This window comes from Bos taurus, chromosome 13, assembly GCF_002263795.3.
Source record: "Bos taurus isolate L1 Dominette 01449 registration number 42190680 breed Hereford chromosome 13, ARS-UCD2.0, whole genome shotgun sequence".
Lineage (NCBI taxonomy): Eukaryota > Metazoa > Chordata > Mammalia > Artiodactyla > Bovidae > Bos > Bos taurus.
The window spans coordinates 20,007,211-20,026,681 of NC_037340.1; the positions used below are offsets into that span (position 1 = coordinate 20,007,211).

Genomic DNA, 19,471 nt, shown 5'->3' on the forward strand with positions numbered 1-19,471 from the left:
AGTATCTTTTTTTATAGGTTCTTTTGGATAGTGTGCCCCAAGACTTCACTTATCTTGGAGTTTCAATTCCTGTGTCTTTTGTGAGACTGCACAGCTCTCTGTAGTTTTGGCTGCACTTTCACAGGCTAACCCCCTTGTGTGCGTATCCTTTGCTTTTCACTTTACAGAGTGCCCCACTGGTCCAGACATTATTCCAATTGTAGCAGGTGTGGTTGCTGGAATTGTTCTTATTGGCCTTGCATTGCTGCTGATTTGGAAGCTTTTAATGATCATTCATGACAGAAGGGAATTTGCCAAATTTGAGAAGGAAAAAATGAATGCCAAATGGGACACGGTAAGTTGGAAAACATCTAAAATGGAAAGCGTTTCATAAAGTAAATGTAACGCTTCTAAGACTTGTTTATTAGCTCTAAAGCTGATTGTTAAAGTCCTTTAAATATTTCATTTGCCCCCCAGAATTTATTATTCAGGAAACTTGCATTCAGTGAAAAACAGAAAACATCTTAAATACACCCCATTAAAAGAAAACAGTTGTAAGAATGTTTCTTCAGGTTACTGTGGTATTTTTATTTTCTTAATAATTTTAATCTTAACTCTGCTCTTCTGCCTTTTCTTTTTATATAAAATAGAATCCTGGGGACTTCCCTGGTGGTGCAGTGGTTAACACTCATTTCTAATACAAGGGGTGTGGGTTCAATCCCTGGTTGGGGAACTTAGATCCCACATACTTGGCATGACCAAAAAAATGAAAACCCTACATAACTTCAGACTATTCAGTGGAAAGCTGCTGCTTTTTTTTAACAACCCTAAGTAGAAATCAGCCACTCAAAAGACTACATGCTGTGTAATTCAATTTATATAATAGTCTGCTGCTAAGTCACTTCAATCATGTCTGACTCTGTGTGACCCCATAGACGGCAGCCCACCAGGCTCCCCCGTCCCTGGGATTCTCCAGGCAAGAACACTGGAGTGGGTTGCCATTTCCTTCTCCAATGCATGAAAGTGAAAAGTGAAAGTGAAGTCTCTCAGTTGTGTCGGACTCTTAGCGACCCCATGGACTGCAGCCCACCAGGCTCCTCCGCCCGTGGGATTTTCCAGGCGAGAGTACTGGAGTCTAGAAAAGGCAAACCTGTGGGGACTAAACCTATGGTCTCTAAATTGCCCAGATGGGTGTCTTCATACATTTGAAAATTCATGAAACTATGTACTTTAAAAGGGTATTTTTACTCTGCAAATTACAACTCAGTAACCTTGTTTTGTACAAAACTTAAAAGCTGTAAGTGATGAAAATGTATGTCAGCATTTAGTGCTTTGAAATGTGGGGTTGGAGGCTAGTGTGGCCACATGTTGGCTGTCTTGTATTCATCTTTTGATACAAGAAGGCAGTGACAATCTTCAGTATTTTTAAGGTGTAAATGAATTTTAGTCATTTGCATTTTACAACAATTTGCTTGGATTTAAAAAAAATAATTTTGGAAGCGTAAGAATAGTAAAAATTGTCTTTTATAAACACTCACTATACATGTCAGTTTTTTTCTGATGAAATCATTAGAAACTATTTCTTTTACTTTAGCAAGAAAATCCGATTTACAAGAGTCCTATTAATAATTTCAAGAACCCAAACTATGGACGTAAAGCTGGTCTCTAAATTGCCGTTCGTATTTTCTTCATTTTCTGTCTTGGCATGTCTTTACTGCACTGCGTGTCTTTTATCACTATTGTTTTTTTTTTCCGTCCAAAGTCTGGCTTTATTTATATGGCTATACTATGGCTTTTCTTTCTGTGTGTTAATAGTAGTATTTAGAAGGGCTTTGGCTTAAGCTTTATGGTATAGAAGCAGCAACTGTGTTGTAGTGAAAAGAACGTGTGTTGTGATCAGACTGACCTGGGTCGAGTCCCAGCTCTTCTGCTTAGGTAGAATGGCACTGGGTCACTGCACTTCCCAGAGCTTTAACAGGGAGTCAGTAACTACACTGTGTTGTTTTTGGCTAATGACTACAGTATTTTATAGCAGCCTGTCAGTTATAATCCTCACTCGAGTCCTTTGCTTTAGGTGATATTATCATCCTTATATGATAACATCCTTATATATAATATCCTTTATTTAACAAATTATTATTTGTAAGTTTTAGAGTGAAAGTGAACATGAAAATTAAATTTCATGTAGAGAAAAACCCTACTAGAGTTTTAAATAAAAACTTTGCTGAAAATTTCATAGTGGTAATAAAGCTTGGTTCACCTGTTCTCTAAGGTAAGGGAAAGTTATTTTGGTGAGTGTATGCTCTACCTGGGTGACAAATGTATCATTTCCTCTTTTATCAACACTGGACAGGCTTTTTCCTTATAACTGAATTTTCATGAAATGTTTCTAGCATGTTTTAATAAAATTATGTAAGCCCCTAATACTCTGATAAAAAGGTTGTGATTAGAACCAATTCTCCTGACTGGTGATCCTGAACTCCTTCCTTTCCTTTATTCTTATTTCACATATGAGAAGACTGAGGCACAGAAGAGTTCGGTAACTTGACCAAGTTCACAAAACTAGTTAGTGGAAAAGCTGAGATTCAAACCCAGGCCACTGGGCTCCAGGGTCTGGGTTCTTAACCACTGCATTGAACTGGTAGCAATCAACATGTCTTCAGCAGACACTGTTACCTGGTTAGGAGGAGGGAGATCACTATAGGAAATGACAGTCTTTGCTATTTCTAGTAACTTAAGAATGTTAGTGTTACTGTGACACTACTGGATGGGGAAATCACTGTTATACCCAGAAACCCATCAATGCAGATTTGTTTGTTTACTGTGATGAATGAGAGTATACTTACAACAACATGGTAAGATTTTAAAGTATAGAAATGTTTCTTATTTTTAAGAGATACAGGGAGTACTGATAACATTAGAAACTATTATGTGTCCAATTAAGCAGATCTTAAGAATTTTGAAATGGCAAAGTTAAATTTGATGGCAGAAAATTATTGTCAGATCCATCTTGAGTAAGACTTCCCTGTAGCTCAAATGGTAAAGAATCTGCCTGCCATGCAGGAAACCTGGGTTGGGAAGTTCCTCTGGAGAAGGGAATGGCAATCCACTCTAGTATTCTTGCCTGGAGAATTCCATGGACAGAGAAGCCTGGTGGGCTACAGTCCGTGGGGTCACAAACAGTTGGACACGACTGAGCGACTAACATACACATACACCATCTTGCGTGGTCTGGTACATTTTCTTAGTAGTATGAGACTTAATATTCTTTTCTTCCTCAGAGCTTTACAGAATGAATGTCATTTTTAGAAGGAAACTAATTTGCTAGTTTTTTTTTTTTTCCTTTTTTCCTTTCCAATTTCTGTCATAATCAGATATTGACATTTTATATGGATACTTAACATGAAAAAATTTCTGTATCTCCTATTGAAAGGTGAAATTTTTACCTTGCTATATGTTAAATTGTGTTTTGAAGGAAATTATCAGTAACAGTGAAACTTCATGTTTTTATTGTTAAGTCAATTTTTGGTACACTGTTACTTCGGCCAAAATAACCATTTTGGATAATTCAAGGTGTGAAAGTTTTGTGAAAATTTTTTTATTCGTTAGTGAAATTCAGGAAAATTAATGGGTACTGGTTATTCTGAGATGTTTTCTCAAGAAAAACTAAAGTAGAAATAAACAGTAGATATTAATGAATGAGCATTAAGAAATTAAATCATGGCTTACAAAGCACTTTTCCAGTATGGGACCAAGGTTGCTGGTCAGTTATGTCATTAACATATTTCAGATAAATAGGCAGGCAGTCCTCAGCACATGAGACTATTCATGTAGGTACATTTAAAAAAAATCAAATCATCAACTCTGTTAAAGCTGTTCATATATAAACACATTAAATGTGGGCTGCTAATCTCCCACAGTGGTGCACTGCATTTCTAATATGCAACAGAAATGATGCTGTAACCACATCAGGCCTTCCAGAGTAAGCACGGACGACATTTACTGAGAACAGAGGACTTCCCTGCTGAATGTAACCCTGTTCCTCTTGATTTAAACAGGCTTTGCTTTTTGTTGGGATGGGGAAGGGTTGCACTCTGAACGATGGGAACTAATATGCATTATTTTAGCTTAACCTCCATTTAAGATGATGCCCAACGCAGATGGTTTAATCTCTTACCTCTAACCTTGCATGTTAAAATTTTGTTTGGATGGACTTTGAAATAATAATATATATGAAATAATAAATAGAAATGTGTACATGAAAAGGCAGTGTTTTCTCCAAAGGTAAGTTCTGCCATGTAAATTGTACTTTGGTTTCATCTGTGTAACTTAGGCTTTTTTTTTTCTTCTCCATGTTTTATTACCTCTCTTACAGTTTTTAAGTATTAAATATTAGATTTATCTAATGCATTAAAGAAACTTAATGATAATTTTTTTCCTAGCATATTTGAAAAAAAATGGGAGTTCTAGCCTTGCATGATAGGAAGGTGGAAATAGACTCACTTATTTGTACTTGATTACTCATTAGGAATGTAGTTGCTAGGATCCATACTCCAGTCTCCATTATGAAATGTCTGTTACAATACCATTGGGGATCCAGTTGGGACGAGAGCTCAGAATTTGATATCTGATGTGATTTTTGTCATCCAGATTATATAATGTTTATCTCTGAGGGATCCTGAGTTCTTCTGTGTTTCAGAAATGACCAGGCAGGTTGTGCTTTGTAGGGCGGAGTGAAGGCACAGTGTCAGGTTCCAGACTAACTGCTGAACTGAAGTCAGAGTGGTTTATTTGGTGTTTCTCAAGACACAGCCTTTATATGTTTTACTTTCCCTCAATGAATTCTTAGTCTTTTTAAAGATGGCATTGTCTGCTTTCTCTTTCCCACTCAAGACATACATATGTACCCTTAAAAACTTCTCAACCATATAGATTTCTGACTCTGCATGTGTATATGCTTCTATAGACCTTTCCGTGTTTTATCTGTAGTCAATTTCATTTTGACAATATCGTTAATCTCAGTCAATCCCTTTTCTCTTATGCTGTTCCCATTTTATGTATGTAATTCTCTTGTGTACTGTTTCAGAGTTCTTTATCTTCATGTTTGTCATCCACCAAACTATACCCTTCTAGGAGGAAGAAATTGGGGCAATGAAAGCGATATCCAAATGTAACCTGAAGTAAAGTGTGGATAAAATTTAAAAGCAGAAATTACCCTTTAGGTGCTTTCTATAAATATTTTAAAAATAACCTCAAATGGTTCTATAGTAAAATACGAAACTAAATAGCATTTAAAAATCTTAAAACATTTATTTGATTTGTACTCACTTATTTCCTCTGAGATAGGAATGTTTGCCTGTATTTCTCATTTGACTTTCAAGCCTATCTTCAGTTTTAAAGAATAGAAAAAGAATGCTATAGAAGATATTAAAATGTATAATATAGAATGAGAATTTTTTAAGAAAATTACATGTTTTAAAACATCACTGTCAGTGAAGTTTGACTCTTGAAAGATCTCTCATGTTTATGGCTTGGAATCATTTAACTCTTCAGTAAAATATAGTGTCAAAGATAAAATGTTTCTTCAGCATATAGAAGAATAGCAGCTATTTCATGAAGAATAGTAATGATTTTTGTCTAAGCACATTTGGCACTGTGCCCACTTGTGACAGTCTTCCTCAGCATCTCTGCACCCTGAGTGGCAAAGCCTCAGAAGAGCACCTCCCTCACAGACAAGAAAGCCAAGCACTCTCTTCATTATCAAGCACCTTTGTGCACAATAAGGATTAAGAATCAGGCAGTTGATGGCAGAAGAGTTTGTTAAAAACTAGTTTCAAGACAGTATTCAGAACTAGTTTAAAAAAGAGAAGCCGTTGACAGCAGATCACTAGTGGAGGAAGGACTTTTCAGAAAGGAAAAGTGCCTTTTCAGGGGCAACTTTAGCCTTGTGGGGCAAAGCTTTCATTTTTCATTTTTTGTAAGCTTTTGATATCTGGACAGATCAAATGGAAATGACTTAAGAAAATGGTCTTTAATTTTAATATTGTTTTTTGAAGTTAGAATGACTTTAGTAGAGTAACTGATAATTTTTTTCTTTTTTCTTTCTTAGGGTGAAAATCCTATTTACAAGAGTGCTGTGACAACTGTTGTTAATCCGAAGTACGAGGGGAAATGAGCACTGCCTGTGTGTACCCACAGCACTGCAGGCAAAGTAGTAATTCCACAGTCACAGTAAGAGAGCTTCAGGGCAGTGTCACCATGGTTCTCTCATGGGCAGGTTCTGAAAATGTACAATATGTATAATTTGAAATTTTTTTTATTATTTTGAAAATAATGTTATAACCAATGCCAGGGACTGACAAAAGACTTGAGACAGGATGGTTATCCTTGTCATCTAAGGTCACAATGTGCCTTTTTGACCTTTTCTCCTGGACTAGTGAAATCCAGCTCTTACTGGATTAAGCAGTATTTCTAGAGTGATTGAAAGGCAGTAGTTAACGAGGATGATATAAGATTTTCTGTTAAGTGTTAAACTGATTTCTAGCTTTGCAGACATGTCATTTTTCAGTTATACAGAATCCAAAGTAATGTCCTTCTAGCTAGTTTAGAATCGTTTTAATGTATTATTTTGCTATTTGCCTGTTAGATATGACTGATGACATACCTGAAAGATGAGTATGCTAGGAGTTACAGGTGTAAAATAGTGAAATATTTGATCTGCAAAGGCCATGGGGAAAGTCAGAGCTAGGAAGGGAAAACATAGCTTTAAAACCTGTGTGCCATTTTAAGAGTTACTTAATTTTGGTAACTTTTATGCCTTCTCTTTGTAAATTCAAGTCTTGGGAAATTTTCTGCAAAAAGTCCTTGATTTAGCATTATCTACATAAAGGCCTTAATTTACATAGTATTTGCTAAATTGAGGACCTCCGGGTGAATTTTATTTTATTCATTTTCTTTTTAAAGCCTGGTGCTTTTTATCACCTCTTCTAATGTATTTGTTTGCAATTTGGGGTAAGACTTTTAAAAAATCAGTACTTTTTCATCGATGTTTTAGCTGTACATTTGCCTTTTTATTGAACACGTGAAGTTGTACTGTGGCTCATGCAATAGCTATCACTTAAGCATTTCTTACTTTCCATTAGTGCTATAACAGACCACTGTATATTTACTTCTCACTGAGTTTCCTGTTTTGTTTCATACTATTCACCTTCTTATTTTAAGTGCCTTTTAATTTTAACAGTTCACTTTTTACAATGCTGTTTTAGTGAAGTTATTTATTAAATAAAGATGCTTAAAATATTTAAATCAGATGTTTGGGCTCTGTATATTTTGTTAGTTGGTATACGTGAAGTTTTTATAGCTTAAAAAATTTCTGATATTTTACTTAAGCCAAAAGAGAGAAGGAAGGTAGGTAGGTAGAGTAAAATAAGATGTCAGTCTATTTTTTGGCTCTCCATATACTGGACAAATCTGCTTCTCTTCCATCCCTAGGAGCTGGGTTTCATTCCTACATTAAGCAGAATTAACTCTCTAAGAACATGATCTTACAGCTGTTGACTTAAAGCTGGAAACTATATCATTTTACTTAAGATTCAGACAGGAAATTGTTACTTTTCTGTTAAGGAGCTTTTTAAATTTTCATTTGTCTTTGGTTTATTTATGTTATAAAGTATATGTATCCATAAAAAATACTTGTGTGAAGCTTTTGAAAGAAATAGGTCCCTTGCTGGACCATTGCAAGTGTCAGATGTGGGAAGCCCTGTGGGAGAAGTCCCAGCACACTGGCAGTGCCCCTCCTGGTTTTAAAAATGGGTACCTTTTTTTACCTCTCCTGCTTAAATGCATTTCCTAGCTTAGAGTAAATCATCTTTGAGGATTATACCTCTTTGAGAAAAAGAACCATCCATTTCACCTGCTTCATTTTCCATTCCTGCCACCTACACTGCCGCGTGGTTCAACTCATTTCCTTACACCCACAGTATAACTGAATTCGTATTTTTTGCTCCACAAGTTTGCTTTTTTTAATGAGATTTTAAAAAATAATATAGGAACATAGTCTACTTTCTCTAATACATGATTTTTCTCCTGACATGTTTTTATATACAGTTACAATATGAGCCAGTCATCCCAACCCTGTGCATATATTAAGGAGAAAACTCTTAATTTGAAAAGATATTTAGACATACATGTACACATTGGAATACCACTCAATCATAAAAAATGAAATAATGCCATTTGCAGCAATATGGATGGACCTAGACATATCATACTAAGTCAGAGACATAAATAGCCTATGATATCACTTATATGTGCATTGTAAAAACAGTGATACAAATAACCTTATTTACAAAAGAGAAACAGACTCAGACATAGAAAAACAAACTTATGGTTACCAAAAGGGATTGGGGCAGGGAGATAAATTAGGAGTTTGGGATGAACCTATACACACTACTATATAGTAAACTATAGTAAAATAGGTAAACATCAAGGACTTCTGTATAGCACAGGGAACTATACTCAGTATCTTGTACTAACCTAAAATGGGAAAGAATATATATATAAAACAATCACTCGTCTGTATAACTGAAACTAAGAGACTGTAAATTAACATCAATTTAAAGATTCCTAGAAAGGAAACAGGAAAATAAGGGAATCAAAGTATGTATATATAAAAAAAAAAACCCCACCAATTAAGACAGGAAAGAGGAACAAAAATGATAGAAGTCATATAAAAAACAGTTAACAAAATGGAAATAGTAAGTGCTTCTCTTACTAAAAGTAATCAGTAATTACTTTAAATGTAAACAGTTTAAATATACCAATCAAAAGCTATAGATTAGCTGAATGGAGAGAAAAAATTCAACTGTATGTCGTGTATGAGACTTGCTTTTGATCTCAGGACACATGCAGCAAGTAAAAGAATGGAAAAAGATAAAATAGCAACCAAAAAAGAACAAGAGTGGCCACACTCATGTCAGACAAAGTAGACTCTAAACATTACGTAAAGATAAGGTCCACAAGATAAAGCAGTTGTAAGTATGTGCTTAGTTGTTTAGCCGTGTCCTACTCTTTGTGACCCCATGGGCTGTAGCCTGCAGGCTCCTCTGTCCATGGGGATCTTCCAGGCAAGAATAACTGGAGTAGGTTGCCATGCCCTCCAGGGGATCTTCCCAACCCAGGGATCGAACCCAGGTCTCCGGTATTGCAGACGGATTGTTTACTGTCTGAGCCACCAGGGAAGCCCAAGAATACTGGAATGGGTAGCCTATCCCTTTCTCCAGGGTATCTTCTGGATCCAGGAATCAAACCAGAGTCTCCTGCATTTCAGGCGGCCTTTTTACCAGCTGAGTTACCAGGGAAGCTCAGTTATAAGTATACAGTTACCTAACACAGTGTATACATATATTTCACAGTATATACATAAAACATTATGTTGTACACCTTAAATGTATTGAAGTTTTACCAATTATACTTTGATATGATAGAGAATAGAAAACCAATAGGAAAAAATGAAACTAAAAGTTGGTTTTCTGAATATGTCAACAAAGTTGACAAACTCTAAGGAAAAAAATGAATGACTCCAAAGTAGATATTTCAACATAAAACACATTAGTATAGCATGCTATGCTAAGTCACTTCAGTCGTGTCCGACTCTGTGACCCTATAGACGGCCCCCACCAGGCTCCCCTGTCCCTGGGATTCTCCAGGCAAGAACACTGGAGTGGGTTGCCATTTCCTTCTCCAATGCATGAAAATGAAAAGTGAAAGCAAACTGGACTGACCCATGCCAGGCCTGCCTGTCCCTCACTGTCTGCCAGAGTTTGCTAAAGTTCATGTTCATATTGGTGATGCCATCCAACCCATCTCATTCTCTGTCACTTGCTTCTCTTGCCCTCAGTCTTTCCCAGCATCAGGGTCTTTTCCCATGTGTTGGCTGTTCACATGAGGTGGCCAAATTATTGGAGCTTCAGCATCAGTCCTTCCAGTGAGTACTCAGGGTTGATTTCTTTTAGGATGGACGGTTTTTATCTCCCTGCTGTTCAAGGGACTCTCAAGAGTCTTCTCCAGTCCCCAAAGCATCAGTTCTTTAGCACTCTGCCTTTTTTATGGTCCAGCTCTCACATCTGTACATGACTACTGGAAAGACCATAGCTTTGACTATTCAGCCCTTTGTGATGTCTCTGCTTTTTAATACACTGTCTAGGTTTGTAACAAACAGAACACAAATACAATGGGGAAGGCCAAATAGAGGCCTCTGAACCTACTTCAGACCCATCTAAGCCAGTAAATTTGAAAAACATCTATGAGAACAGCAGAAATAAATGCAAACTAATGACTCAAAGGATGCGGGCATGGTGGACTCCATCATATGTTTAATTTGCTAATCTCCCCCCTCTGGACTCAACTAGTAGGCACATGGATAGATGCCAGGAGAGAGGTCGTATAAGTGCTGGAGCAGATTTTCATGGCCTGTGGTATATGGCATGTGTCCACTGAGCCACTGTATGTGTTCTTTTTCATTTTTACCAGAAAAGATCGTGAATTTGCATCCACGTGGGGTGGACGACAGTATATTTGTCTATCTGGCAGTGTTTACTCTCTCAGCCTGTCATATGTCTGAAGAGATGTGACCCAGTCAGACATCTGATAAACAGCACATCAGCTATGTCTTGAGAACTAGGCTCATTATTCCAGATGGCTAAGAGGTCACAGTATTTTGGATGCCTTGATAGCCATATGTATTCCAAGGGGTAGGAGACAAACTATAAATATTCAATGGCATACCATATCAGTAAAGTTCTTAGGAGCATGCTAAGATACCCCCTCAAAAATGAAAGATAATCACATGTCACAGATCTCAGTGATGAGAATTTTAAAAAGTGCTTGGTAATCCTATTTGGGTTCTGGAGGATGTGTATTTGAAACTTGAAAGTACTTATCTGACCCATATATCAGGTGATACTGCCGGGTTTGAATGGGACTCGGGAAAGAGCTCTGCAGCAAGTGCAGTCTGGGGGTAAACAGACAAGACGCTTGAATCCTATGAACTGATAGGCTCTAATATACGAAGTGACTGGAAAGATGAATGTGGAGTTTATGGCAAGCTCAAGTAGGAGAATAAAATCTATACCCTGGGGGCCAGACTGACATGAAAAAAAAAAAAGGAACCTGATAGAGAACTACTGACTGGGACATCCCATTTCTGTGAAACTAACTGCCTATCATCACCTGAGTTTCGTCAGATGACTCAAGTTAAAATGACAGTGGGTCCAACAGCAGTCTGTTCCGGGGGAGATGCTGTGTCCACGGTGGGGCACAAGTAAGGCCAGAGGGCTCAAGTTAGCCGGATGAGTGGGTGACTCAGACCTCCATGCCATCCACCATCAGCATCTCCTCAGAACACACCCACAGTCAGGAGGTGGGGGAGTCCCTGTGTCTACCCGTGGAAGAGTTAAAAAAAAAAAAAATAGCATTCACAGAGGGATCACCCTGTACCAATAATACGGAAACAAGTTAAAAATGGGTTGTTGTATTCTAAGTTCATACTCGGGTGATGCTGAAAGATGAGTAATCCTCCAAAGAGAAATCCCACAATGGTCAGAGCTTACCCACTCTGTGTCAAGAGAAGGATTCTGAGATGAGATTATACCCTTGCTCACTGGTAATGGTGAATGACTTGCTTGGTTGGTGAGAAGCCTATAAAGAGATAAAAGTAGAGTGGGGAAAAAGAAATTTAGAAGAAATCAGATGGATAAACTCACGGGTCCCACAGTACATACATTACATTTAATGCTCAAAGAACATCCACTATGAAAGAGGCTCTTTAAAAAATATAGACTAACTCTGTGAAGCTGAAGAATCAAAAGTCAAAATGTGAGATAATAAACAATACTACTACTAGAGAAATATCTCTTCTTTAGGTAGGCAGAAATTTCTAACACTGGAAACAAAGCTAAATTATAGATTGCTCTTCACTAAAATTACAAACTTCTGGTTATTGAATTATTAAGAGAGTGAGAAATTAAGCAAGATACTGGAAAATCAAAATTGGATATACATACATGTAATAATTTATATTCAGAATATGTTAATAATTCCTATAATCATTAAGTAAAAGAATAAGCCACTTTGAGAAAGTGGCAAAACACTTGAACAGACACGTCACTAAAGAGATCTGTATGACCAGTAAACACAGGAAAAGATGCTCACTGTTACTGTGCCACAGGGGTAGGCATATTAATAGCATGACTGCAATTCCATGCTACTTCAAACACACTAGAGTGGCTGAAATGGAAAAATATGGTAATATCAAGTATTTGCAAGAATCTCCAGCAAGCACAATTTTCATTTGTGGCTTGTGGAAATGTTAAAAAAAAAAAAAAAGTTTGGCATTATCTAGTAAATTTAATCCTATGTGTAACTTATGGTCCTTCAGTTTTACTTCTAGGTCTAGATAAACAAGTACATAAACCTATTAGAAGTCATGAACAGACCATTTCATAGCACCTCTATTTCTGATCGTCAACAGTTTGGAACAAACCAAATGTTCATTATCAGTTATACAATGCAACAAAATTGATTAAAGAAAAAAAAGAATGAGTAATGATACATGCAGCAACTTGGATAAATCTCACGAATCAGTGTTGATAAGAGAATACACACACAAGAGTACATACTGTATGATTCTATTTATGTGAAGTCCAAGATAGGCAGAATAATCAGAAGTAGAAATGAGAATGGTGATTAGTTCTGGGTGAGAGTGGGTCATAACTGGGAAAAGTAAAAGCAAAATTTTTGTGGTGATGGAAGTGTTCTATATTTTGACTTTGACTTTGGTGGTAGATACATGATTATATACAAATGTCAAAATTCATTGAACTGTACACTTTGTATTATGTAACTTACCTCCTTTACTATGTTATACCTCAATGAAAACAAATTATTTTAATACAATCTGCCATATTATAGAATTGAGCAGTATCATTTAATAACCTTAATAGATGCAAATAAGTATTAGATAAAATTCAGAACAGTCATCTTAAAAAAAAAAAAAAACTCAGAAACTAATAATAGAAGGTGAGGAAGTCTTTAAAGAGAATTTACAAAAATGAGTAACTCAGGAGGTGGTCCCAAGATGGCAGAGGAATAGAATGGGGAGACCACTTTCTCCCCCACAAATTCATCAAAAGACCATTTGAATGCTGAGCAGCTTCTGAATGCTGGCGGAGGACACCAGGCACCCAGAAAGGCAGCCCATTCTCTTCCAAAGGAGGTAGGACAAAATATAAAAGACAAAAGGAGAGACAAAAGAGTTAGGGACGGAGACCCGTCTTGGAGAGGGAGTCAGGAAGGAGGGGAAGTTACCAAACAGTAGGAAACCCTCTCACAGGAGGGTCTTTGGGGGAGTTTTGGAATCTCAGAGGGCAACATAACCGGGAGGAAAAAACAAACAAACAACCCACAGAACACGTGCCTAACTGCAACTGCCAACAGGGAAGTAGCCCAGACACTCCAATCCACCACCAGTGAGCAGGGGCTGAATAGGGAGGCATGGGCTGCATAATTGGTGCTTAGGGTAAGGACTGGCCTGAATGCCCTGAGGACAATCTGAGGGAGCTAACGTGAGATAGCAACCCAAACTGTGGGATCACCAGAGAGAAAAAAAAAAGAACTTTCCCACGAAAGGCTCTAATGCACAGCCTGGCCTGTTCACAGAACAAAGGATTGAGTGAATACCAAAGGAGAGCTAGCCGGCTGGCTACAGGCCCCTCCGCCTGCTGGAGGCTGACAGACAGGTATGCAACAGTCAAAGCCCGAAGGTGAGGGGCTGCTCCAATCTCAGCCCCAGAGACTGGCATCCCCCCCCAAAATCTGAGCAGGCTCCCAGTTGCTAAACACATTTTCCTGGGATCCTGCACGGTTGACATCTGCTAGGAGGGTCGCGTTCTCTTGGCAAAACTAAACGAAGATCATGGCATCTGGTCCCATCACTTCATGGGAAATAGATGGGGAAACAGTGGAAAGTGTCAGACTTTACTTTTTTGGGCTCCAAAATCACTGTAGATGGTGATTGCAGCTATGAAATTAAAAGACGCTTACTCCTTGGAAGAAAAGTTATGACCAACCTAGATAGCATGTTGAAAAGCAGAGATATTACTTTGCCAACAAAGGTCCGTCTAGTCAAGGCTATGGTTTTTCCAGTGGTCATGTATGGATGTGAGAGTTGGACTGTGAAGAAAGCTGAGCACCGAAGAATTGATGCTTTTGAACTGTGGTGTTGGAGAACACTCCTGAGAGTCCCTTGGACTGCAAGGAGATCCAACCAGTCCATTCTAAAGGAGATCAGTCCTGGGTGTTCTTTGGAAGGAATGATGCTAAAGCTGAAACTCCAATACTTTGGCCACCTCATGCGAAGAGTTGACTCACTGGAAAAGACTCTGATGCTGGGAGGGATTGGGGGCAGGAGGAGAAGGGGACTGACTCGATGGATCTAAGTTTGAGTGAACTCCAGGAGTTGGTGATGGACAGGGAGGCCTGGTGTGCTGTGATTCATGGGGTTGCAGAGTCAGACACGACTGAGCAACTGAACTGAACTGAGGAGGGTCGCAGCCTGAGATCAGCTCCCCAGAGGAGATACACGGCACACCTGAGAGACTGCACTCATGGCGACCGGGGAGGTGATTAAGATGCATGGCCCACCTGGAACAGTGCGCTTGCCAAACACCTGGTTGCCTGAGCTGCTCGGACATGGGAAGGGCAAAAAACGCACACCCAACCGAGTTGTGCCCTTGCAGAGTACCCGAGAACCTGAGTGGCTTAGACCTGGGAAGTGCATGAAATGCAGGGCCTGAGTTGGACAGTGCCCTTGCAGAGTACCCTGCATCCTGAGCAGTGTAGACCCAGACAGTACACACCGCTGTGAGCTGGGGCAAACCCAGTGTGGTCCATACACTGCAAGCAATCCCCACACATGCCACTTTCTTTTTTTTTTTTTGCAGTGTCCCTCTCTCCCCACAACACAACTGAACAAATGAGCCTAAATAAGTGACCACCTTCGCCGTCTTGTGTCAGGGTTGAAATGAGACACTGAAGAGACCTGCAAACAGAGGAAGCCAAAATAAACAAAGAAGAGGGAACTGCTCTGGAAGTGACAGGTGCAGCAGATTAAAACCCTGCAGTGGGCCTTAGGAAGCATCACTCTGAACAAAGCTAGTGGAGGTGATGGAATTCCAGTGGAGCTATTTCAAATCCTAAAAGATGATGCTCTGAAAGTGCTGCACTCAATATGCCAGCAAATTTGGAAAACTCAAGGTGGCCACAGGACTGGAAAGAGGTCAGTTTACATTCCAATCCCAAGGAAAGGCAATGCCAAAAAATGTTCAAACTACCACACAATTGCACTCATCTCACATGCTAGTAAAATAATGCTCAAAATTCTCCAAGCCAGACTTCAACAATATGTGAACCATGAAATTCTAAATGTTCAAGCTGGTTTTAGAAAAGGCAGAGGAACCAGAGATCAAACTGCCAACATCTGCTGGATCATTGAAAAAGCAAGAGTGTTCCAGAAAAACATCTATTTCTGCTTTACTGACTATGCCAAAGCCTTTGACTGTGAGGATCACAAGAAACTGGAAAATTCTGAAAGAGATGAGAATTCCAGACGACCTGACCTGCCTCTTGAGAAACCTGTATGCAGGTCAGGAAGCAACAGTTAGAACTGGACATGGAACAACAGACTGGTTCCAAATAGGAAAAGGAGTACGTCAAGGCTGTATACTGTCACCCTGCTTATTTAACTTATATGCAGAGTACATCATGAGAAACTCTGGGCTGGAAGAAGCACAAGCTGGAATCAAGATTGCCGGCAGAAATATCAATAACCTTAGATATGCAGATAACACCACCCTCATGGCAGAAAGTGAACAAGAACTAAAAAGCCTCTTGATGAAAGTGAAAGAGGAGAGTGAAAAAGTTGGCTTAAAGTTCAACATTCAGAAAACTAAGATCATGGCATCCAGTCCCATCACTTCATGGGAAATAGATGGGGAAACAGTGGAAACAGTGTCAGACTTAATTTTTCTGGGCTCCCAAATCACTGCAGATGGTGATTTCAGCCATGAAATTAAAAGACCCTTACTCCTTAGAAGAAAAGTTATGACCAACCTAGTTCAGTTCAGTTCAGTCACTGAGATGTGTCCGACTCTTCGTGACCCCATGAACTGTAGCATGCCAAGGCCTCCCTGTCCATCACCAACTTCCAGAGTTTACCCAAATTCATGTCCATTGAGTCGTGGATGCCATCCAACCATCCCATCCTCTATCGTCCCCTTCTCCTCCTGCCCTCAATCTTTCCCAGCATCAGGGTCTTTTCAAATGAGTCAGCTCTTTGCATCCAGTGGTCAAAGTATTGGAGTTTCAGCTTCAACATCAGCCCTTCCAATGAACACCCAGGACTGATCTCCTGAAGAATGGACTGGTTGGATCTCCTTGCAGTCCAAGGGACTCTAAAGAGTCTTCTCCAACACCACAGTTCAAAAGCATCAATTCTTCAGTGCTCAGCTCTGTTTATAGTCCAATTCTCACATCCATACAATGACTACTGGAAAAATCATAGCCTTGACTAGATGGACCTCTGTAGGTAAAGCGATATCTCTGATTTTCAATATGCTGTCTAGGTTGGTCATAACTTTCCATCCAAGGAGTAAGCGTCTTTTAATTTCATGGCTGCAGTCACCATCCACAGTGATTTGGGAGCCCAGAAAAATAAAGTCAACTACTGTTTCCCCTTCTATTTGCCATGAAGTGACAGGATGGGATGCCATGATCTTTGTTTTCTGAATGTTGAACTTTAAGCCAACTTTTTCATTCTCCTCTTTCACTTTCATCAAGAGGCTCTTTAGTTCTTGTTCACTTTCTGCCATGAGGGTGGTGTCATCTGCATACCTGAGGTTATTGATATTTCTCCCAGCAATCTTGATTCCAGCTTGTACTTCATCCAGCTCAGCATTTCTCATGATACACTCTGCATACAATATAAATAAGCACGGAGACAATATACAGCCTTGACGTACTCCTTTTCCTATTTGGAACCAGTCTGTTGTTCCATGTCCAGTTCTAACTGTTGCTTCCTGACCTGCATACAGGTTTCTCAAGAGGCAGGTCAGGTCGTCTGGAATTCTCATCTCTTTCAGAATTTTCCAGTTTCTTGTGATCCTCACAGTCAAAGGCTTTGGCATAGTCAGTAAAGCAGAAATAGATGTTTTTCTGGAACACTCTTGCTTTTTCAATGATCCAGCAGATGTTGGCAGTTTGATCTCTGGTTCCTCTGTCTTTTCTAAAACCAGCTTGATACATCTGGAAGTACAAAGTTCACATATTGCTGAAGCCTGGTGTGAAGAATTTTGAGCATTACTTTACTATCGTGTGAGATTAGTGCAATTGTGAGGTAGTTTGAGCATTCTTTGGCATGCCTTTCTTTGGGATTGAAATAAAAACTGACCTCTTCCAGTCCTGTGGCCACTACTGAGTTTTCCAAATTTGCTAGCATATTGAGTGCAGCACTTTCACAGCATCATTTTTTAGGATTTGAAATAGCTCCACTGGAATTCCATCACCTCCACTAGCTTTGCTCAGAGTGATGCTTCCTAAGGCCCATTTGACTTCACATTTCAGGATGTCTGGCTCTAGGTGAGGGATCACACCATCGTGATTATCTGGTCATGAAGATCTTTTTTTGTATAGTTCTTCTGTGTATTCTTGCCACCTCTTCTTAATATCTTCTGCTTCTGTTAGGTCCCTATCATTTCTGTCCTTTATTAAGCCCATCTTTGCATAAAATATTCCCTTTATCTCTGATTTTCTTGAAGAGATCTCTAGTCCTTCCCATTCTATTATTTTCCTCTTTCTTTGCATTGATCGCTAAGGAAGGCTTTATCTCTCCTTGCTTTTCTTTGGAACTCTGCATTCAAATGGATATACCTTTCCTTTTTCCTTTACTTTTCACTTCTCTTCTTTTCACAGCTATTTATAAGGCCTCCTCAGACAGCCATTTTGCTTTTTGGCCTTTCTTTTTCTTGGGGATGGTCTTGATCCCTGTGTCCTATACAATGTCACAAACCTCCATCCATAGTTCATCAGGCACTCTATCAGATCTAGTCCCTTAAATCTATTTCTCACTTCCACTGTATAATGATACGGAGCGGCGTCCTCACTTTGCTGAAGCAGTCATGAAGAGATACCCCATGTCCAAGGTAAGAGAAACCCAAGTAAGATGATAGGTGCTAAGAGAGGGCATCAGAGGGCAGACAGACTGAAACCACAATCACAGAAAACTAGCCAATCTGATCACATGGACCACAGCCTTGTCTGACTCAATGAAACTAAGTCACACCACCCAAGACAGACTGGTCATGGTGGAGAGGTCTAACAGAATGCCCAACTTAGACAGCATGTTAAAAAGCAGAGACATTACTTTGCCAACAAAGGTCCCTCTAGTCAAGGCTATGGTTTTTCCAGTGGTCATGTATGGATGTGAGTGTGGGACAATAAAGAAGGCTGAGCACCGAAGAATTGAAGCTTTTGAACTGTGGTGTTGGAGAAGACTCTTGAGAGTCCCTTGGACTGCAAGGAGATCCAACCAGTCCATCCTCAAGGAAATCATCCTAAATGTTCATTGGAAGGATTGATGTTGAAGCTGAAACTCCAATACTTTGGCCACCTGATGCAAAAGCTGACTCATAAAGACCCTGATGCTGGGAAAGATCGAGGGCAGGAGGAGAAGGGGATGACAGAGGATGGGATGGTTGGATGGCATCACCGACTCAATGGACATGGGTTTGGGTGGACTCCGGGAGTTGGTGATGGACAGGGAGGCCTGGCGTGCTGCAGTCCATGGGGTCGCAGAGTTAGAAATAACTGAGCAACTGAACTGAACTGAACGTCGACTAAGCATTGGAGGGGGTTTATACACCTTGAGAACAAGTACAAGCTGGAACAAGGAACTATCTGAAACTGAACTGACCCCATACTGCCCACAACAGCGCCAGAGAAATTCCTAGATATATTTTTATTATTATCACTTCTTGATTTTTTAAAAAAATTTAAGTTCTTTATTACTTCATTAATTTTCATTTCATAACCTACTATTACCTTGCCAAAAATACCCTATTTTAAAAGCAAATTTCATATATATATTTTAAATAATTTTTGTGATTGATTTTGGCTTTTTTTAATATTGTTATTTTAAGAGTCTAACCTCTAGATTTTTAATCTTTGCTTTTTGGTATTTTTTAATCAATTTTGTACCTTTAAGAATCTAATCTTCTGTATCCATTTTCACTTAGAGGTGTGATTACAGGCTTGATTGCTCTTACCCCTTTTGACTTCTCCCTTTTCTCCCCCAGGTCACCTCCATCTTCTCCATCCCCCTGTCTTCTCTACTTAACTCTGTGAATCTCTCTGGGTGTTCCAGGCTGTGGAGAACACTTAG

The 19,471-nt window shown here is 39.1% G+C and overlaps 1 protein-coding gene across 4 annotated transcripts in view; it reads left to right on the forward strand.

Moving 5' to 3' along the window:
* ITGB1 (integrin subunit beta 1) overlaps window positions 1-7,289 on the forward strand; it is a 43,791-nt gene extending 36,502 nt beyond the window's left edge. For 2 of the 4 annotated variants that reach the window (XM_025000308.2, XM_025000309.2), the window contains exons 15-16: window positions 168-334; window positions 6,089-7,289. In XM_025000308.2, coding sequence (XP_024856076.1) covers window positions 168-334; window positions 6,089-6,154 — 233 coding nt within the window. In that variant the 3' untranslated portion in view covers window positions 6,155-7,289. 4 annotated transcript variants of the gene reach the window in all.
* Window positions 7,290-19,471: the final 12,182 nt, after the last annotated feature.